General features: G+C 43.4%; 1 protein-coding gene across 1 annotated transcript in view; it reads right to left on the bottom strand.

The window, feature by feature from the left end:
* Positions 1–74: 74 nt before the first annotated feature.
* itga3b (integrin, alpha 3b) overlaps positions 75–22,230 on the bottom strand; it is a 31,760-nt gene continuing 9,604 nt past the window's right edge. Inside the window, exons 2-26 of the mRNA XM_037081135.1 lie at positions 15,584–15,711; positions 14,187–14,269; positions 13,045–13,291; positions 12,745–12,840; positions 12,404–12,611; positions 11,369–11,562; positions 10,790–10,878; positions 10,558–10,694; positions 9,666–9,752; positions 9,506–9,573; positions 9,228–9,367; positions 8,909–9,055; positions 8,707–8,804; positions 7,524–7,692; positions 7,241–7,315; positions 7,049–7,128; positions 6,767–6,844; positions 6,578–6,680; positions 6,077–6,253; positions 3,861–3,986; positions 3,179–3,292; positions 2,540–2,638; positions 2,199–2,324; positions 1,847–2,003; positions 75–1,493 (exon numbers count right to left, since the gene is read on the bottom strand). Coding sequence (XP_036937030.1) covers positions 1,893–2,003; positions 2,199–2,324; positions 2,540–2,638; positions 3,179–3,292; positions 3,861–3,986; positions 6,077–6,253; positions 6,578–6,680; positions 6,767–6,844; positions 7,049–7,128; positions 7,241–7,315; positions 7,524–7,692; positions 8,707–8,804; positions 8,909–9,055; positions 9,228–9,367; positions 9,506–9,573; positions 9,666–9,752; positions 10,558–10,694; positions 10,790–10,878; positions 11,369–11,562; positions 12,404–12,611; positions 12,745–12,840; positions 13,045–13,291; positions 14,187–14,269; positions 15,584–15,711 — 2,980 coding nt within the window. The 3' untranslated portion in view covers positions 75–1,493; positions 1,847–1,892. The remainder of the gene's footprint in view (positions 1,494–1,846; positions 2,004–2,198; positions 2,325–2,539; positions 2,639–3,178; positions 3,293–3,860; positions 3,987–6,076; positions 6,254–6,577; positions 6,681–6,766; positions 6,845–7,048; positions 7,129–7,240; positions 7,316–7,523; positions 7,693–8,706; positions 8,805–8,908; positions 9,056–9,227; positions 9,368–9,505; positions 9,574–9,665; positions 9,753–10,557; positions 10,695–10,789; positions 10,879–11,368; positions 11,563–12,403; positions 12,612–12,744; positions 12,841–13,044; positions 13,292–14,186; positions 14,270–15,583; positions 15,712–22,230) is intronic.

Here is a 22,230-nt window from a genome sequence, read left to right as displayed (position 1 = left end):
GACGTATCCATATCTCACTGTGTTCCAAAGATGGAAAAAAACAGAATGATGAAGGAGTGAATTAAACTACAATGGTTGATAAAAACAATTTAATTACAATGAAACGGCACAGTAAAGAACAACACCACCACAGAGAACAGAGTTTGTGCATTGGTTTCAGCCCTTCCCTCTTCACTCCCAGAGTCAATGGAGCCTCTGTAGCAGCCACAGTCACGACCTGTGGGCTCTCAGGTAACACAGACTAGAGCGGTAATGCAACTCTTGGTCCCATCAGGGACCGATCAGTAGCTGTCTCCTCTCGCTTGTCTGGTCGACTTTTGGCGCTGCAGGTTGTACCTAGATGGGGGGGGGACACGATGGTTTGGAGAAAATCCAAGTGTCGGCTCAGTGTCTGTCTTGTACAAAAAAGCCGAGGGATGGCGAAACAACAAAGGCCGATGACGTATGCATTCATTTAGTCGATCCAACTTATTGTCACTATGTACAATTCATCTGTGCCGGAGCTTGCAGTCTCCAGACACGGTTAACATCGTTTATTATTTAATCCAGTGTCATGACTCCCTGTATGTGATATTATTAAAGATATCCTTTGCTGTAATAACACAAGACAGTGTAATAAATAATAATCAGGTGAGAATTAACATAGACATACAGAGCTATTGCTTTCCGACTTGTTGCAGGAGGGACTGGAGGAATTCAGTGTGGACTATGAAATGTAGTTTTCACCAATGAGTACATTTTTTTCTGCGTACCTCTCCGTCTTTTTCGCCATAGCTTTGTAAAATTTTCACTTTTTGCATACAACATCAGTACCGCCACCGTAACTCCATTTTTGAAAGCCTGACATAGCCTACCGCCAGTGACCACAAAGTGATGCCTGGGGACGGACGTATACAGTCACAGAGAGAAATCAATAGACTCACTCCTCTGATTAGAGAGGAAAATGGATGGTGGAAAAGAACAGGGTGACTGACCGGCAACTCAGCTCAGATGACTCAGATAGGAAAAGAAGACGTATGAACAACAAGCTCATCACATAAAAACCTGCAACGTAATCACATTTACTATTTACTCTTGATTGCAGCCCCGATTCCAATGTACAACGCTGCAATCATGACAAACTACGCAACAAATTACAGTTTCTGAAATGTTCAGTATATTGCACTGAAAAGTTGAAATCTTCTTAAGTGAAAAAAAAAAAAAAATTTTTAAATGAATGCATGATTCACAATTGGTCCACACGGCGCAGCCGAGCCCAATGTTCTCAGTTTGGCCCGTGTCAAACCGTCATGACGGTGAGTGGCTCATGGTCCAAAGTACAGTCCTCAGTAGTAGTAATGCTGCATCTCTGTCCAGTTGGTGATCCAGTACTTTTTCTGTGGCTCCTCAGGCTGATATCCTAGATTGAACTGATAGCGCTCGGCCTTGCGAATTCTCACCCCCCGGTGCTTTGGCATTATCCGATAGTAGATGGCTCGCTTGAAGAATCCAAGCTGGTGGGTAAAAAAAGAGAAGGAGAGGAGAGGGTGACATTAAAGAGGATGCACACCAGGAGAGCCAGGATTAATGACGTGTGGAGAGGGAGATTTAGGATTCTGAGGAAAATCAAGTCAGGTAGAAGATAAACGCACACCGAGTAGGAAGGGAGAAGATAAAGTAGTGAGGACAGACATGGTCTTATATATCAGCAGCAAATGCACAGTCTGCGTTAGCCTGAAACAGGAGCAGAGGAGCTGTTAGGTTGACAGCGGACATGAAAGAGAAAGAGAAAGTTAAGTGGTAAGCAAGTTTTATCACACCCCAAAATAGTAGCCAAAGAAAAATCCATTTGGAGGGGTGTTATTACCCAAAAGCCCCACTGGTGTGTGCTGTTGGGGGACCCATGGGGCCCCTCAGTAGTCGTCAGTCAGCCTCTCTGTCTCAGAGGGCTGGATCTTCATCTCAGCCTTCTGGGCTTTGGCCTCATACATCTCCCTCCTGTTGGCCCTCTGGAAGAAGCCACACTGGAGGCGGAGGAGGGTGCATGGGGGAGTAAGTCAAAGGTTAATTGAAGGTATATCAGTAAGACGAGTCATCAACAGCAATCATAAAATCCAGAGATTGCTGGTCTTGAACTGGCTTTAAAAAAAAGTACATCCGCGGAGATTGGGAGCTATTCAAATTCTGCAGAAAGAGTGTGATCGGTGCAGCAGTCTCACCTTCCAAAGTATAAGAATGATTATTCCGAGTAGTAGGATTCCCGCTACAGCTGCAGAGATGATGATCCATAGTGGGAGCTCATACGGAGTCTCCACCCCCTCCACTGGCTCTATTTCTACTGAGAACTGCAAGAAAGGTGGAGAGAGCCAAGTATAATCATTGGAAACACAATGAGTGAATGTTGTTCCGGGAATATCACCTGTGAGAAAGGCTAACTTCTCCCATGTGCAAGCTATGACATCGTGATAAACGTGATTTTTCAGCTGCCATGACGATCGACTTTAAACATGCCGCTGTAGGCACAACACCAACGCAGCGACGTCAGGTGTGAATCACCCACCTCGGTGGTCTTACGCTCCATCTTGATGGTCGGTTTATCTGTAATGAGCTTCAGTGTGGCTTGACCCTTGACCACGACTCTCAGGGCGTTGTTATAGTCCTGCAGGGGCACACACACGGCATCAAAACATGATCACAGAGCAGTCCGAGGGTTGTTGAAGCACAGATATACTCTGATATCAAAGCTCACTGATGCTATTGCTAAGTAGGGTTGCAACGGTATTGTCCACTGATTTTCACTGTATGAAAGCCATCTCATGAAATCATAGTTGGACGGCGTTTTTATAATCATCATTATGATTACTATCTGTTACAATGATCTTTAAATGAATGTAAACATAATGTTTTTATGATTTTTGGTTTATCCTTAGATATTATGTTATGATCATCTTTTTTTAAATTCCTCCCATACTATAGTTGACCAATAGGAGGTTTATCATGGTAGTGCACATCTGCTGAGTAAGAACGGGTCAGCGCACAATATCCTTATGTGGTAAGAAATATGCTTATAGTCACTACTGTTTTTTGCCTGAATTGGTGCAGGCAGAAGCTGTGGAGTATTTAATTGAATCATCATTAGTGTGTGTGTGTGTGTGTGTGTGTGTGTGTGTATGTATGTGGCTGTAGCTGGCGAGCTGACCTCTAGCATCGTGCTGTTCCACAAACGGGAGCGGACGTAAATCTTGGCCGAATCCGTCATGTTGTGCAGCGGACAGGTAAACGTGGCGCAGCGAGCTGTTCCCTCGGCGCATGCCTTGAACACGCCATGAGAAAGAACAACGGTTATGCAAGTGACACAAACACGGAAGCCATTTTTCATCTGCGGCCCTTTACAGGATATGGGTTGCATAATCTTGATAAGGATTTGACAGTTCGGAGAATGTCCATTAATGCCCGCCGAGCTGTAAAGTGTAAAAGTCTGGAAGTGTTCAAGCTTTCAGGGAACTTCCAGCACAGTGTTAGATCCACTTTGGCACTCAGTGATAACATTCTATACTCCAGTATATGTTGAGTGAAAGTAGGTTGCTGCTGGTGGCAACTAGCCGTGTGGCCCTCTGTCCGTAGGTCAGTCAGTGTCTGAGGTTGTAATATCTCAGGAGCTACTAGAAAAGTTTCCATGACATTTGGTACAGATATATCCTAGAGGATGTATCCTGCTGGCTTTGGTGATCCCCTGATTTTTTCTTCCAGCCCCACCAGCAGGTTGACATTTGCGATTCAGGGTGAAAAAGTCTCCACAATTGCTGGATGCAACTTGGTGCACACATTCACGATCGATCATGAATTCTGCGAGCGTTTGATAAGGCAGATTAACTTCTTACCAGCAAGTAGGATTCTTTGCGTGGACCGAGCCTGATGGCTGCCTGTGGCTCGATTATATGTGGCTGGTTCATATCATCGTCCACCACAATCTGCCGTTTAGTGCGCGTCCGTCCGCCTCCTGACAACTGGAGGACAAGGGTGGGAGAGGGGAAAAACGAAAAAGGAGGAAGCAAAGGAGACAGAGACATGACATCAGAGGGCTCGGAGTAATTACTGGTTTTGATAAAGACATTACCAAATTCTTCTCGGAATAGCATTGTCTTTTTCCACTGTCTATATCTGGTCCGCACACGTTATGACTTTCTATTTGGGGATCCGTGAGGTTTGTGTGCGGCGACTCACATGTTTTTTTCCAAGATGTATTTCTGAACTTCTGTGGTTTGGCTTGGAGACCGTTTTCACACCACCATTTCTACCACTCACATTTAGTCACGCTGCTCCGACTGCTTCAGTTCACACTCACGTCCGAATGAATTACAGGCACATGTGACAGGCCTGTAAACAGCGCTGTACGCTCAACAGCAGCGCAAATGAACCTGCATCTAGTCTTGCTCGCCCAGTTTAACGTTTGCACTGTGAGTGTGCCTCACCCAAAGGTCTTCGAGCAGTATAATCATCGTATTTAAACTGTGAGTAACTGTCACACAGACCCCTCAGCAGTATGGCTCTGAGGGTGTAACATGGTGGACATGGTGAACTGTATCTCTGCTAAACATCACTATTCCAGCGCTGCGTAACACTTTATCATAACCATCATTGATGACTTGTAAACTTATCGTTAAAGGACTAATATTTAAGAATTGGCCAATGGCATTTATCTTTATTTATCTGTAGTTGCCGTTGGCTAGCCCAGTTAGCTCAATTAGCTGTGCAACCAACCGGAATATTTGGTGAAAGTTGACGTTTATGCCGCTAGCACAGGAGCTTTAAGGGAGGAAGAAACTGATAGGGCTCAAAAGCCTCCTCAATGTTTTAAACCAATATTCACATACATTACATATTGCACCTTTAATTTTCTGTTAACAAACAGTGAAGTGCTTTATTTGTTGGCAATTTTCATGGTTTATAAACATCAGTTGCAATTTTATTTTACAGACCTATGATGGCTAGCCACAGCGTCACAGATGTAATGCACAGTATTTATTCAACAGTATTCAAAATTTCATTTGAGAGTTTAGATCACAGTTTAGTCACATTTACCATTTCCTTAGTGCCTCTGTGGGTATTTTCTGCTTCTTGTGATGTAATTTCCTAGATTAACTTTAAATTTATTGAAATCTTTAAAATAAGTACAATCTAATTTACAGGCTGTGTAAGTCAATAAACCATAATGACTGTAAGAAAGAAAAAAAGTAAACTGTCATAGAAATTAACCTGCTCCGATACTCCTTTAGCTGTTAGGGTTTTTATTTTAGATTCATTCAAACCAAGATTGTTCAAAAGATGAGCCAGTGCCGGGCTGCCCACAGGAAATCTGTTTTCATAGAGTGAGTATATTATTCATTAAGTATTTCATTGTTTTTTGCAGTAAAATAACTACTAACTACATTTTAATTAGCTATAAAGTTTCCATTCTTTAATGAGGATTATTATAAAGTGTTACCCAGCGTTTTCACTGTGAGCATTTAAACTCGCTGCCATTAGCACTGAGCTCAGAGCACGGCCGTGCTTCTGTACAGCGTCACAGAACTGCTGGCAGAGCTGCAGACTCACAGTCTTGTGTTTTTTTTCCAGGCCTTTCATTAAAGTCAGTACCTCTCTCTGTTTATGTGACCGTGTTTGTGGCTTTTCAGTAATGGGACATTCTGGGATGTGCGTATGTCGTGGGTGTGGGCACGAGTAAACAGTAAAAAAAAATTTAAAAAAATGAAAGAACAGACATGTCTTTTTGCATAGTTGACAGTACATGGAGATAGGACAGACTAGATGAGAAAAGCATGACATATAAAGGTCCCGGGCTGAATATGAACCCAGGATGTTTTTATGTGGTTCATACAGTAGGAAGCTGACTCACTAACATTGTTTTGTGTATTTTTATGTTCTTTCTGTATCTGTTTCAGGTTCACATGTTACCTCAATCTCATTCTGGACACTGTTTTCAGGTGTCCAAAATTAATAAACCTGACCAACCATGTGAGGGAATGAGAATGATATGATTCGATATAATGTGGCTGTAAAGCAGATCTAAAAAAAAAAAAAAAAAAAAGATCCTTACAGTGAGGTTGAGCAAGTTGACAATCTCTCCAGGAGGGTTGCATTCCATCTCTGATTCTCCCTCAACTACAATCTTCGTCAGGTACAGCAGCCACTTGCCGTTGGCTACCTCAAAGGGCCACTCGAACTCCACAGCCAGGGTCCCCATGTCTCCCAGGGGCTGTCCCCTCATGTTCACCTAGTGCGTAGAAACATCAGCAGCGCAAAACAAACGGAAAAACCTCAGTGGACATCAAACGCGTGGTGTGAAATAACAGTTAAGGCTGTGACTGTGCAACTCTGTAACCCCTAAATAGCATCCGCCCCTGGTCATGCTCCCACCACAAACCATAGCTCACATAACAATCCCTTCCCCGCGCAATATTAAACTTCTGAAGAATTAAAGTTTGGCTTTCAAAGACAGGGTGGAGATCAAGGAAATGTGGGTAAGTGGCACACATACGGTTGATGAAATATACAATCCTGGAGGTCTACTATAGTTCGAGCAGTGGAGGTGACTCACGTTGAAGGTGAACTCCACCAGGCTGCCCACGTCACTGGTGTTGACCATGGCCGACTCGCCCATCACCGTCCCACCAAATTTGGTCAGCACCTGCTGTTTCACTCTTGAGAGGGTGAGAGTTTGAAATGATTTCTGTGGCCTTTTACTGTACATACAGTGCGTCATGTGTTGTTAGGTAATGGGACTCACATGCTGAATGTGGGTTCGATGGTGTTCTCAATCAGCAAGATCACAGCCTTAGGCTTCAGGTCAGTCTGTTCACTAAGACTGAAGACACAGCCCTCATTACAACATTGTGTGCCAATGTGATATTGAATTACGACAGAGCCTCAGTAACCACTGGAAATGACAACTTAAATAAAAAAATAAAAAAAAACAGCTACAAAATGTTCTGCTGATCAAAACCGGGCCGCAAGCCTTACACGTAATGGGAACGCAATGATGAATCATTGTAAAAGTCAAGTCACTTACGTTGACAGGAGCAGCTGGGACTCAATCTTCTGCGTGTACAGATTGATCCCCGATGTCTCAAATATGAGGGCAAGTGTCACCTGACAAACAAAAGCAAGAGAATGGCAAGTCTCAAAACACGTCTCGGAGGATAAAAGGAAGCCTGTCAGAATCTATGAGCGAAAAAATTCAACAACAACCATTCAAACGTACATTTTCATTGCCTTTGAGTGGATTCCCCAGCTCACAAATCACCGTTTCTTCCAAGCTGCATTGCACGTCGCTGTCCTGAACACACAGTCAGTAAATAATGTAAATAATCAATTCAAGTGACAGAAGATCCGTGACACGAAAGAGAGTTGCAGTAAAACTATTTTGACAGACTGACGACAAACTAAAAATACAACAGTAACATAGTAACTGAACACATGATATGTGTATGTACAGCTAATAAATGGACGTTTCTCAGTTGTCTGCTGCTCCCTAGTGGACGTACATCAGACCTGACGCCAGAATATCTCAGTGCTTCAGGGATGGTGATGTTGAGCATGGCCTGATGGGCGTCCTCAGCCAGCTTCCCTTGACTAGGAAAGTTGGTCACATTCACCAGCAGCCTGATAGTCTTCATGTTGCTGTTGAACTGGAGTACCTGGGCTTTGTCCTGCCTGCACACAGTGGGGAAACATGTATTATTCATTCACTTCTTTGCAGTGATAATCATTATTTTGATGATGGTTCTCAGTCATCCAGGTCATGGTAATTCTGAGTGCTATATCGCGGGCAACCAGACTTTTTTTCCTCTTCAGTTCTAACTAACTGGAGGAGAGTTGCAGGCGTTTAAACCCTGTGTTTAAACGCCTGCAACTCCCCTACGTCTTTTATTCTTTGCGATACCTGCATGGCTGATGTTGAGCTAGCACAGAGGCCGAGATGTCTGGACACTGCAAAGAAAGCTAGTTATCAGAAAAATGAAAATGTTGTGTGCTCTTTATTGGCTCTTCAGATGAAAGTTATATATCGACATTTGGGAAAATATGCTTAGTCACTCTCTTGCCTAGAGTTGGAAAAAAATATTGATATCACTCTCAAGTCTGAATGCTACCGCTAGCCGCCACTTAAGTTAGCTAGGCCGGAGAGGACAAGATAATTCAACACTAAAAATAAAAGCCAAATATCAGACAAACAAAATGTTCTAAGGTCTTTCATGTTTCATATCCTTAAAATTAAAGGAACTGTTTGACATTTTGTGAAATATACTTGTTCACTTTATCGAAAAGAACTGGATGAGAAGACTGATACCTCTCTCACATGTCTGAATGGTAAATATGAGGCTACTGCTGGCAGCCACTTAGGTTAGCTCAGTGTGAAGGCTGGACATGGGGAAACAGCTAGCTTAGCTCTGTCCAACAGTATACTACCGTATGCTGTAATCACAGACATTTAGAGATGCTGGCAGGTGTGAAAGCTAACCAGCTGCTGTCAGTAGCTTCCCATTTTTCATACAGCCCTGAGCGGCGTACCAATCATCTCACCAAACTCTTGGCAAAAGAGGATATATGGTGAACTTTTCTTTCAAATGTCAAATGCTATTTGTAACTTTCGTCTAAAATTATGGTTTCCGTAGCAGCCTTTAAAACCATCATCAGTCAAAGAAGGCGTCACATTTCAGATCATCTCACCTTGGGTAAGGCTTATTGTCTTTGTCCACGAACTTGGCCTTCACCTGCAGGTTACTGCTACATTTGTTGTCAGAGCCACACTCCTTCTGAAAGTGAATCTGTAGGAAAACAAACAAAAAATCTTGTAACTCACAGAGGTCCTCTGCTTCACTTTCTGTAGTTATTTAAATTAGGTCGTATGAACGTGTGCACCGATCCATACTTCAGTTCTTTGAGAGAGTTTCTGCTCCTTGCTAAAAATCGGGAAGGAGTCCAGGTTCTGCAGGGAACCTCTGAGTTTAGGCTTTTGTTCATTTAAGGACATGTTGAGGGAGAAGACCACCGGCTCCAGTTTGTCCTTGACAGGCACCTGTAGGATCATCCAAGAATCTTATATTTCTCTTAATTATGCGAGCACAGGGAGATGAGGCAACACTTCTCAAATTAAGCTGGCCTGAGCAAGAAAATAAAAACACATTTATAAATGCAAAGACATGTTCATGTACACAATAACAACAACACGATTTGTGTAGAGGCCTTACCACAATGTTCAGTTTAAAACTGTGACATGTGGATTTGGAGGCTGGCAGGCTCATGAGGCCGGTATACGTGTCACTACCGCCCTCAAAACGAACACGAGGGCTTCTCCTCTCCATGTCGGCCTCCACTGTGTACTTCACCGCTTTACAAAGAGGGAACAAAGATGGAACATTTCAGAATATACCAGCTAGAAATTGACATTATCATTAATTTACACACAACATGGCTTGTTATTGAAAAAAATGAAATCAATAATTCAAAATGAAGCAGGACTGCTTACTGATATTTTTCTTGAAATCTTTGTTTCCATTGCTCAGTGTGAAGGACATGCACAGGGTCGCTGTAATGCTGGATAACACGGAAAAAGTCATCTCTGTTCAAATACAATTCAAATAGTCAGTTTCAGTTAGACAGTTAGACATTCTGCACAGTCTTCTCACCATGGTGTAGCTCCACACTGATTAGGGTCGACGAGGTGTGGCTCAACAGTGAAGTCCTGCTGAGTTAAGTGGATGACTGGTCGAGCCCTGAAAACAAATACAGTGAGAAGAGAGTTCAAACCGTACTCGAGTCATGTGATTGGATGACAACAATACACATATTTACTATCTAAAATTAAGTCACCTACATATACAAAAGCATTAATTGCATGGTCACGCCTCTCCTTGTGTATTATAACCACGGCCAGGTGAAGCTTTGTCCGTCAATTACATATTCCCAGGAGGAAATGAGAGTTGAGGAGTTTTAGTTTATGCCACGCCGACATAAGAACATACAGATCAAAGCTGGTGGGTAAAGGGTATCGTGCCTCTGTGTGGGCAGCTCGACAGTTTTGAAATATCCCTTTCTGACAATACAGAAGATGTACATGATTTCAGTGGCCTCTGGTTGTTCTTAGTACTTTTGGTAAGTGGCTGACTAAGGAGGTATTGGCACTTCACCATCTTTTGTCCACTGGAAGGGCAGTTTTTCTTTTTTTTACTGAAACAGGGGAATCTCAGAAGCAGCCTTGTATTTTATCATTGCCATTTATTTTTGCGTTGCACTTTTTTAATACTATTCTGATGTCACTTCGCTCGCTGTTTCTGGGACATTCACTTTAATTCCCACAGCAATTTGGTCAACTCTAATATCATTTTTCTTGTTAAACAAAAAATATATTAAAGTTTTTTAAAAAATAAACAACAAAAAAAAAACCCTACAGCTTACAGAACTTTGTCAATGAAATCAATCCAGTATAATACCTTATTTAAGTTAAATCAAGAATTTTGGGCGCACCATTTTTACCCAACCATGCCATGCCAATGTGTGTTTATCCACTCTTATTTCTACCTGAGCAGGGCCAAGCGGTCGTCCAGCGAGCCGACTAAGATGTCAGGGTAACTGTTGCCGTCCATGTCCATGCCTCCATTGATGGAGTAGCCGAAGGTCTTGAACCCTCCATTTTGCACTGACTCACCCTCGATCACCTGCGGAGGGCAGCAATGACACATGAGACATCAAGACAAATAAATCTGGGCCCTTTTCTCTGAAGTTGCTCTAATGGCTCTAAGTCAGATGTTACCTGACTGGGCTCCGGTGAGATTCCCTCTCTGCTTCCCATCCATATGTAAACTTTCCCGGTGTCATGGAATGGTGCTCCCACAGCAAAGTCTGCAGACAGGAGTAAAAAATTGAAAGGGAGTGGAAAGGAAAGGCATGCCGCTGAGCTGAAACCAAAAGGGGTCTGTGTATGGAGTTTATGAGCCTCTAGGTGGCGGCACAGCACCGCTTAATGATTATTAAATTATCAGCGCTGTAGGTTTTATTCTGCTCTAATGTCAGCCTTATACAAGGCAGTACATCTTGTTTCCCTGCTGAGATAATCGCTTGGCAACAGCACATACAGACAATCACTCACAAGTCTTAATGGGGAACCTGATGCTTCCTCTCTGCCATGATACATTTTCACAGCAGAACTGTAAGTGCGTCACTTCACATACAGTCATATATACAGGGATGGACATTATGAGGAAAACAAACCAAAGCACATACCGTAATTATGTAGCTGTTATAATCAATGAACCCAGAGGCGGACCACAGATGTTTGCTTTATTTTGTCCATTCCATTTCTGTAAAGCAAACGCTGCATTCAGAATCGTACCTTGGAAGCCGTCTTGGTTGACATCCCCAATGGCAGCCACTGCAAGGCCAAATCCAGAGGCCGATGGACCCTTGAGCACCACGGTCGCGGTCTTTTCGAAAGATCCGTTCTCATTCATGAAGACGTACACTGCTCCCCCCTGATCCTTCATCCGGTCGAAGTAAAACGGGGCACCCACGATCAGGTCATTCCAACTGCAGGGAAAATATATGTACTGAATGTGAAAATACAAACACACACGTACCAGAGGAGGACCTACAGAAGGTTCCCTCATGCATTAAGGCAGACATGTGACTGCACCATTAAGTCATGACGAACACCTTATCTCAGCTGCTGACAGGACTCTCATCTAAGCTCATATATACATCATGCATTCTCCGCATAACAGGGCAGATCATAGCTGCAGAGCACTGGAGCATGAGGCGGCTTAAAAGATACAGTTACAGACAACCAAGTGACACGTGCAAACATAACACTTCTACTTTCCTCCTCTTCCGTCCGCAAAATTTTAGACTTCCAGCAGCCGGTGCTTTTAATGTGGCATTAAATGGAAGATTGTTTCTAAATGAATGGGCTCCTTTGGTCCCCTGTGATCAAAGATGGACTTTTTTCTATTTTGAATAAAAGCAAATATTGATTTGGGTTTATTCTCGACAGAAGAGGATTAGGGCTGCTGAAAATTGTTTTTGGGGCTCTGTCTTTTTTGTTTTCACAACTGTGATTTTGTTCTCAGCATTCTGACTATAATCTCAGAATTAGAGTCTGAGACAAAATAGTCTGAATTCTGTGGTTTAAGACAGAATTGTGAAGGTTGCATTTTTATTTTACAGTGGCCCTTCTGTAATTCTCAAACCGAGGGCCTAATGGATTTATAAATCTCTTTAGAATAAGGTCCATTATGCATTTGAACTTGATCCCTGTCCTTGTGATACCCAGCAGTAATATAATCAAGTGCACAGCGGAGGGCCCTAAATGTGCCATATAAGAAAGAAAAGGTTAAAGATAGTATGACGTTTTCAGTGTTCAGTGACGCACTCGTCATTGTTGAGGTCAGTGGCAGCCAGGCTGCTCCCAAAGTATGAGCCCACTTGTTCCCCGGGGATGACGAGCCCCGGATTGATGCTTGCATCACCAGTCATTGTCCCGAACATCACAGAGCCCTTGGATTCGTTCCTGGGAGATCCTGTCACCAGTGTATATTCATCATGGCTCAGAAGCTTCTTTTCCTCAAGAACTGAATAACCTGCAGACGAAAGCACATGAAATTCACTCGACGGCTCCTCCTACTGTGGCAGGGTTAAATCCCTTAGAAGCATGAACTTTTGTCCACCAGTGATTTTACAATTAATTCGATGCAAGACACACTGTATAATTACCCATATAACTGTTTCGTCTGTTCTGATTTCCAATCTCTTTGTCTCTGGAGTCCCAGGCCTCTGGATCTGGGTCTCTCCACGTCACATGAACATTTCCTTTATAAGAAAGCAGAATAAGACAACAATGCTTTGTCTGCCTGGTGCACAAAGAACAGGTTTCCCAGACAGAGAATAATCCCAGTGTTGGACTAACACTAGAATTTAGCAGACTTGCACAGGCTTTAATCCAAGTCTGTGCAACCAGCCCATTATTTCAGCAACAAAATGCACTCTTTTTGTTGTTAACTCCTCAGTGCCCACCTTGCCACAGGAAGCTGCCTGGAGTGCCGACGTAGACGTCAGTCTCTGTTATGCCGCCTGAGATGCCCAGGTTGCACATGCCCTCGAAGTCCATGTTAAAGGTGGGGTTGCAGATCTCGTTGTTTTCCTGCCAGTGGTCGTTTCCGTCATAGGTCAGGTCATTACTCCTGACGTAGCACTTTCCTACCATCCGCCGTTGCTCCTCGTTGCCACCTTTGATGATCTTCACGTAGCGATGCCCGCATGCCTGAACACCAGAGGAGAGTGTGTATAAACTGTTCAACTGCTCCAACTTCTAATAATGTACCCATCCTGCTATCAGGTTCCATTTTGTCACAATTAAATCATATAATGCCGTGTTTCGGACGAACTATTTTACTAAAATATCAAAAAAATAAAAAACATTCCGTTTGAAATCTAACTGTCTAAAATGACAAAATTAGATTTTGCTCTGCATTTTCTAGCAATAGAAGACATGTTACATGTTAAATTATAGCTGCACTATGTAGTTTTGGAAAAGAAACTGTAGGTAACTATAGGTAATATTTACATTTGATAAGGTAATAATACAAACAGAGAAACATGTATTTCTATAACTAGATAAACAAACTGTTCTCAGAGGAAAATAAAGTCCCCAGAACCCTGTTTGAAGCTAGAAACGTGGCAGGGTCCACCATATATATAAAAAAAGTACAAACAGTATGTAATTAAGTTTATTCTGTCATCATTCAGTAAGTTTGTTTATTTAGTTTGCTTAGACATGAAAATCAATCAATGAAGATTTTTCTCCTCTGATAAAAGTTCTTCCTTTAACCAGATGGAAAGAATGTAATGGTTCATCTAGAAATACATCTACCTATATATATTCATTGTTCAATATTGGAGACAAATTCCCTCTATGAGCCATTTTAAGAGGTAAAAAAATATTTGTCTTTGCTTTGTGCGTGCTGAGTGTAACATCTGTTTGCGGCAAGGGGCACTAAATATTGCAGCTACTGCTCTGAGTCATCTGTGACAATAAACAGTGAAATATGAAGGGTTTTACCCCCCTGCCTCTCCTCGGTGCTACAATAAATGTTACCCTGCGCATAATATGCCACCTGTGACACTGACTAATATAGTAAAACAGGATGTTGTCTCACCAGTACGCGGCCCGCCGCAGGGCCCCTCTGACTGGCCACTGTCACGCCCAGCCACATGCCCTCCACCATCTCAGATGGGTCCGCTGTGGATGTGTCATATGGGTTGGGTCAGGTGTGAGAATCACCATCACAATTTTTTCAAAGGTTGATATCATGCAAACAAATATGCACAACATAGCCCACATGTCCAGTCGAGAGTGTGTGTAACCCAAACAGCAACCTTCAGCAAGCTTCATTCTGCCTGGCTCATGCCCTGACAAACGTTTACCTCAAAAATGCAGCAACTTGAACCTCAGGATCAAAAGTGACTGAGGAATCCTTTTATTATGGTCTTCTTACTTTTAGCCTCCGGTGGGCCTATTCACCTCCACGCAGAGGAGCAGCAAGTCTATAAGTTAATAACCGTCAATTAAGAAGAGGATGCACCTCAAAGTTTCATACCCTGGAGCTCAATGTGTAGGTGCAAGCAAATGGCCTTGATGAATTGAAAAGGGAGCCAGCAGATTATCATTTGTGGGTGATTATCTATGATTGCACACATAGCAGAATCGGAAAAAACCTCTGCAGAATCCTGTACATGTTGTGTGTGTGCGTGGGAAATTCCACCATTTTCAGTTTTCAGATTTCAGTCAGTTTACTCATCATAGAAAGTACAACTCAGCCTGTGGAAACCCTTTTGACTTCTGTGGCTCTCAGAGAGCGTTTTTTAAGTCTGAGAAAGTAACACCTGATGGTGTCATCAGAGTCATCTTGGTTTGGGCTTATGGACCAGATGATTGATGACTTACTACTTACCGTAACTGTCAGTATCCAGACACCCTCTAGCCAACATTACTGTTTGATAGTGTTCCACTATATGATGAGAGAGTCATAAACGACTTCTAACATATCAGTCCACACCTTGGACACATTTAATTTAGCCTGGAAGTGAAACATGCTGGATGTAACCAAAGGCTAATGTTAGCTAGGAAGTGGTTTACTGCTAACGTTAGCTAATAGGTTATCAAATATGCAGTTTTAACTCAAAACATGGCCTTCCAGATGTTCAGTGTCCATTAACTTCTCAGTTGCTACTTGACCAGTGAGTGACGATAACAATTTGTCATACCAGCAACCTGCAACACAGCAGCATAACATTATCCCAGAATTCAAGCTACCCACCATGAGCCCGACGTCAGAGGAAAATGGCCGCCTCATTGAGCGTGGATCACCTGAGATTGGGCCAGTTCCTCTCCCACTCCCCCTCATATTGTGATCTGCTCAGGTAGTCTACAGACTGCAGTCAACTCACCATATGCTTTCAGGCTCACTCAAATCAAAAGCTGGACCTTTACAGAAACTATTCATCGCCCTGTTACATATCAAAATGACTTATCACATGTGTGAGCTCTGCTTACTTTTGCTAACGAGGTCCATTCTGGAGCAGTCATTGGGGTCTATCGTAATGGGACAGGAGTAGACAGCCCCCGTCTCGTTGACATTCGGTAGAGATAAAGCCTTCTCTTTGGGTGCTCCTGCAAGAAGCCTGCACACAGAGAAAGACAAAGGAAGAGACAGATAAAGACTTTTAGATCATATCAGAGCTTTAGGGAAGGTAGCAGCAACATGCAACTGGATGAATTCACAGATAATACTTCTAGTATAAACACAGACAGGTTGCAGTACCGGGGAAAAGAGAGCCTATGAGTACATTTAAAGCAATTTCTTTTACCTTAAAACAACACTATCACTATCTGTGGTTGCCATGAAACATATCCGATTTTATGGAAAGAATACTTTCTGGTTTTCCCTATGATGTCCTCCGGTTGCTCTGCCTCAACTCACTGCGAGTTTCCTGAAAGCAATCTGTGACTGCTGCAGACTGTAGCTGCGAGTTAGCTCTGCTATCTGGCTCTGCTTGGATCGCTATCGCAGGGACTCCAATGGGCACCATAACTGGAGCCGAGCGAAAAGGGGCAACAGAAACAGGTCCAGCAGCCTCTGCAGACATCATGGCAGAGGTGAGGAGACCCAAAAGGGTGTTTACGGCAGAAGCCAACGAGATGAAAAGATACTGGGGAAAGGCAAGAGCAAAATGACATATCAGACTGACTTCCAGAGAGCTCAACCAATGAAAAGGCTGCAAGACAGTAACCACAGACATCAAGCTGGAAGTGTTGGACTATTTGCTAAGTTGCATGTGTTTAGTTGTTTCACTTGCTTGATTTGTGTTAGCAAATTATCAATTCGATAGTTTTTAATCATAAGACAAGTAAGCCAATTTTGACAGTTGACGCTGTGATGACGCAGTTCAGCCTCTATGACAGTTGGCTTCAAAGCTTGCCGCTCTTCCTGGGGGCTTTGTTTGGACCACTAACTGCTGCAGCTGCCATTAACCAGTCCCAGCTCAGTTAGCCGTGTAGCTAGCGGTTACTCTAGTGATATGCTAGGCTATCCCCTATTTGCTTGGCGTATGAATTCAAGAAGTGGGGAGTCTTCCATCCAGCATTTAGCAGTGCAATACTTTGCCTTAACAAAGTGCATGAATTATTAAGGGCGACGCCTTAGACACTGCACTCGGTCTACACACACACACACACACACACACACACACACACACACACACACACACACACACACACACACACACACACACACACAGACTGAGGCGGTTAAAGTGGAGAGCAGTCAGAGCATGACCCGTGACAAGTCTGGACATCTCACACACAACCTTGCTCCTCGGTGATGGACCCGGTCTTTTTTGTCCACTCACCCTGACACGCCCTACATCAGCACCTTTTTAACACAGCACAGAACTTTGAAGTGGAGGGATTAGTCCCTCTACAAGGCTCTGCGCTGGGACACGCTGTTTACTGTCAGCATGAGATTTATTAGCTCCACTTTGTAGGCGGGAGGTGCCGACAGTCTTGTTTACAGCAAGGGGTCACACACGGCCCCGTTGCGCTATAGGGGAAACAAAAGCAGATAGTAAAATGCAGAATTTAGGTTTCTTTTCAATCAACCCTTTCTGGAGGTGGTCATGCATCGTAGATGGATGCTGACATGTTTCTGGCAGCAGTGGAAAGTGGAGGAAGGTGAGTTAAGCTGTTAGTCTAGCCCGTGGCCATAATAAGTGCAAAGGCAGCTACTTCCCCTCACACTCTGATAAGTAAGAACAAATGGAGATAGTGACTGTAGACTTGAAAACACACTTTTACAGAAAGGTCATCATGACTCCCAATCAAAATGTCACACATGAGTCAATCCTTCATTGTTCCAACTTGAGGAGAGATGATGATCTAAGGTAAAATATGATGGAAGAATGAGGCACACTCAACTTTTGCTAGAAAACACATTCATAGATCTGCTCACACATTACTCATAGGTTATGTGGTGTGTTTTCATGCTATACAAACACAGTGAAAGCATGTACCAGGCTCCACCGCTCCACCCAGACAAAATGCCCACATTAATGCCTCCATCTAATCATGAGAATATCTCAAGAACCCAGACAAATTTTTGTTTTTCTTTGATGCGTCACCTGAACATGAATGGATGGAAAGTTTGTCTTTGCTTTGAAATTGCTCATGTGAGTTTGTTTGGGGTGATGATCTCAGATCAAATTACCCTATTACCAAATTAAAACTTGAGCATCTGGGCGATCACAAAATGTCTAATCTCAGTTCAGGTTGGTAATGTGTTGACCCACTGGTGCCCTTGTGTGTGAAAAAAAAAAAAAAACGCTGCAAAGGTGCCCACATGGATGCTAAAGTTTTGTGTGATCTGATGCCACACAGCTTCGAGCTGGCGCCTTTTAGTGTTTTTTTTTCATCCTCGGTCCTCAAACATCCAGAGTTGGTGACCCTTAACTAGTCTCATTACATCCAGGCTGAAATGTAATTTGGACCAGAACTTGATTACACTACCAGACTACAATATAAGAGCCCCTAGCTTGACACTGAATATTTTCCATTGATGCATGAAAAACACGCAGCCTCCAGGTACGTCTGCATCATTTGAAACAGAGAGGTGCAATTATCCTGTCTTTGTGCTACCAGATGGGCTTTATCAGCGATGAATCAATTATCTTGCCACAGTGATGACAACCAGGAAGAGCCAAGATGGCCTCTGAGGGCCGGCAGTTTGGGAGGAAGACTGGGAGGAAGAGGTCTTGGTTCAGGTAATCATTCAGTAATGCAGACAGCATCTGAAATTCCACAGAGGTTTGTAGTCGTTAGCAGGGCTGACAGATATGTGGAGTAGCAGGGCCACAGAGTCCCACTGCGAGTGCGGAGGCCCGTTCTGTACACGTGTGTGCTCCCATACTACACCACACACTGCTCACCTTTCTGCTTCCACAGCCATTAAATGAGAAGTCACGGCCACACAAAATGCTTCCCAGCTGTAAACGACACAGTGTCTCAAAACACTCGTGTACAAGGTTGGATGTCCTCGTGGGAAAATCAAGCCACAGTTCCCAAGAAGAAATAGCGAGACTGTTATAAAACACTTAGAGGCCAGCAAGTGTGGACTTTGCTCTCGCTGTTATGAGGAACTGGGGCACGGTGCTAATCACACATGCTTTAGGGAAGCTTGGCTGGCACAGTGCTTGCTGCAGCACACAGGAGGAGGAGGCCTAGTCCGACTCGACTTTATAAACATCCTCACTTTCGCCTCACAGTCTCATTAGAGCAGCGTGGATCACCTGAGCTTGGAGTGAATATTTAACACTGTAGATAAGCGCCATGAGGCAGTGGACGCAGATTTAAAAGAGATATATGCTTTTCAGGTTCACATTTATATTTTAGGTTATTACTAAAATAGGTTGACATGGTTAGTCCTCAAAAAACACATCAGTTTTAGCTCCCGTCTCTTTAAGGGCCCTCTCCAGAATACCCCTAGAATGCTAACTAGCTAGCCCTGACCTGTCTAAGTCCAAAGCTCCTGTGCTAACACTAGAGCTCCCCTGGACACTGCGTTCCCAGTGTGAACCTCTAGCTAACTGAGTTAATTGGCTAAGAGCTGCTACAGTTAGCAGCAATTAGCAATTACTCCGGTGATATTTGTTTTGAGTACAAATTTGAGAGGTGGCCAAACATGAAATGTGAAAACAACATGCCTCCTTTATTTGCCTCTGAACTTCGCGGTGACAACAAGACTGGAGGAGAAACGGGCCCTGCAAAGATGTGTTCTGGCACATAATAAATGGTGAAACGTGTTGTTTTTATAGTTTGATTTGTGTATGGTCCAGGACTATCTGTTTTTAGGACTGTAGCCTTACATGTAGGATACAGGCATTAAAGTGGCACCTCATCTAGTTTGCATCAAGAAAGTGAACAAGTGCATTTCTCAGAATGTTGAACTATTACTTAAACAGGACCCTAAACTCTCCTTGTGATAATAATGACTGAAACATTACTCCCTTCAAATACACAGCAAGCCAGCTAGACCAAACATTAGGTGAAAACCTCTCTCCAAGTGTCAACAAAAAAAGGCAGTTTTTCAAGTGAAGGGCTTCAAGTCTGTCACTTTATGTGTGTGGACTTGAAAGGATTTCTTAAGTCTTCTCGACTCATCCATAAAAATCACCAAAACCTGAGTTACAAAGCGTTGACTCAGCCACAGCGACACACCTCATGTCCTGTCCTGCACCAACTGCAACAATGTGTGCTCTCCTCGGATCTCCCTCCCTGCTCATCACCTCCTCATAAACAGGCTGTCAAAGGCCCAGAGAAGGGAAGAGAAGGGAAGGGGGGCACCGGCAGCTGCATTCCTCCTCTCAGGACATGTTGAAATTCGCCCCCTCTGCCTAACAAGTGATCCGAATGGCTGGCTAAACCAAACATTTGCTGCGGCAAACACGCCCAGCCGAGGTGAGAGCGCGTCTGCATTCTTGCCGTTTGCGAAAAAAAGCTCTCACGAGAAGGGAGCTGGATGAGCTACTGAATATACAGTAGTTCATCTAATATCAGCACTGTTTAGTTAAATAAACAGGGGTCAACTTATCCAGACATATGCACACCAAAGCTCCTGACAGCGCCAAAAACCAGAGTAGGGGGGAAAGGTGTGGGAGTGATGGAAAGGAGGAGAGAACTGAGGGCGAAAGAGAAAACACGACAAGGTCTTGTCAGTTTTGTAAACAGAAATCTGTCAATAAGACTTTCAACATAACACATGTAGTTATCTGGTAGTTAATTCAATTAAACCATAATCTCTTTGGCTCTCAACCTCCTCAAGTCCCCCAAAACCATTTTGGGTGTCCCGATGGTGGTTAAAACATGACAACTTCCTTCTAGGCTGCCCTTCCAGTAGACAGAACGCAGTGAAGTGCTCTCCAGGATATAAATGCATCACCACTTTCTGTCTGCTTTCTTCTCCCGTGCCCCTAAAACATCCTGCGCCCGCCACTGCTCTCACCCCGACCGGACTGCGTCTGACTCAGAACAACGTCAACAAACACTGAAACCAGTTAAACGCAACTTAATTAAACCTGACTAACCCCCTTTTGGATGGCATTTTCACTCAATCTCAGTGTTTTGCAAGACTTACAAGAAGAGACAATGTGCAGGAGCAAAAATGTCGTCACCTAGAGAACATTCATCTCCATCTGAGCCCACAGGAGTGTGTCGAGACACATGATATATAATACTAGCACACAACTGCTCACCCTGCTGCCACTTGCCTTACATGTCAAGAGGTATAAATATTTAAAAATGGGTAAGTGGGCGACAAAGAGAACGACAAAGAACTCTCTGCTTCCAGCTCTTTACAGACAGTGTGTGTTACTTTATGTGTGTTTGTGTGTGTTTTTAGAGCGCTTGAGTGTTGTAACTGCCGTGACTGTGTTTGATCATGCCAGCCAAATACAAGTGATGCATCATCTGTGCAGATAAAGCTTAGGGTGGCCTGTTTGTCGCAGGGTGTGGCTGCAGCCCTCAGGGCAAAGAAAGAGAAAAGCCTTCAGCTTTATGTTCAACAACCTCAGGGCTAAACCTTTTTACAAACCACTGATAAAGATAAATACAAAAAGTCACCTTCTATCAGTGTCTTCTTCTACAGTGTTGTATGGCACAGTATACAAATTCTACTGATGGTAGTTTAAGTGAATCGATGCACATTTTAAAGAAGCATTATGTATGAATTCTAGTTGAAAAAAGTTTGAAAATCAATGTAAATTATCAACAGAATGTGAAGAAACACATATTGTGCTGCAGCGATATCCACTTTAGTTAGCTTGTTAGCATGCTAACCAGCTAGCCCCGGCCTGTTGTGGTCCAAATCTTTTGTGCTAGTGGTGTGAATGCCAGCACTTTTCCAGTGCCCCGAAGTCCCAGTCCAGACTGCTAATGGTAGGTACAGTAAGCAGCAGTTAGTGGTTACTCTAGTAATATGCTGCAGTTTATATGCTTTGGCCATGAATTGGGGTGGTGGCAAAATCTTACATATTGCACCTTTGAACAGCATCCAAAAGTTTAATGAACGAGCCATGATTCTGCTCTACAACACCATGTGGCGCAGCTGAGGGTCTACCTCCTCTGCAGGTAAAATGTGAAGCTTCAGGCTTCGGTTGTCAGAATCACTGGAAGCACGTAGACACACGCAGATACTGCCTCTGGAAACAAGGTGTTCTTGTGGGAGAGGATACACGGGGTAGAATTGCTGGAAATGATCAGAGGTGGCTCATGATGGGAAGAGGAGAGAGAATTTAAAGAGAATTGTGAGTCAGTCATAAAACTTGACCTTTTCCTAACCCTGACCAAGTGTGTTTCTTATGACCAAACCTAACCAGAGCTAATGTGCAGCATTTTAACAACATCAAATTGAAAACTGAACCTAAAGAAACTAAAGTAGCCATTAAGAAATGTAAAGATTCAACAAAAATGCAGAAATGTACACTGCTAACATGCATTCCACTGATCTGGTTGGTATTTCCCATTTTACACTGAGGCACAGAACAGGTCACCTAATTGCCAAACAAGTAGAGGCAAGGACCAGGTGCACAACAGCCTATTAATCCTCACCCTCACCCACACATGCACACACATACACACAAACACACACACAC

Source organism: Acanthopagrus latus, chromosome 20 (assembly GCF_904848185.1).
Source record: "Acanthopagrus latus isolate v.2019 chromosome 20, fAcaLat1.1, whole genome shotgun sequence".
NCBI lineage: Eukaryota > Metazoa > Chordata > Actinopteri > Spariformes > Sparidae > Acanthopagrus > Acanthopagrus latus.
The sequence above is the reverse complement of the archived record's forward strand: the minus strand, read 5'-3'. Positions and strand labels throughout refer to the sequence as shown.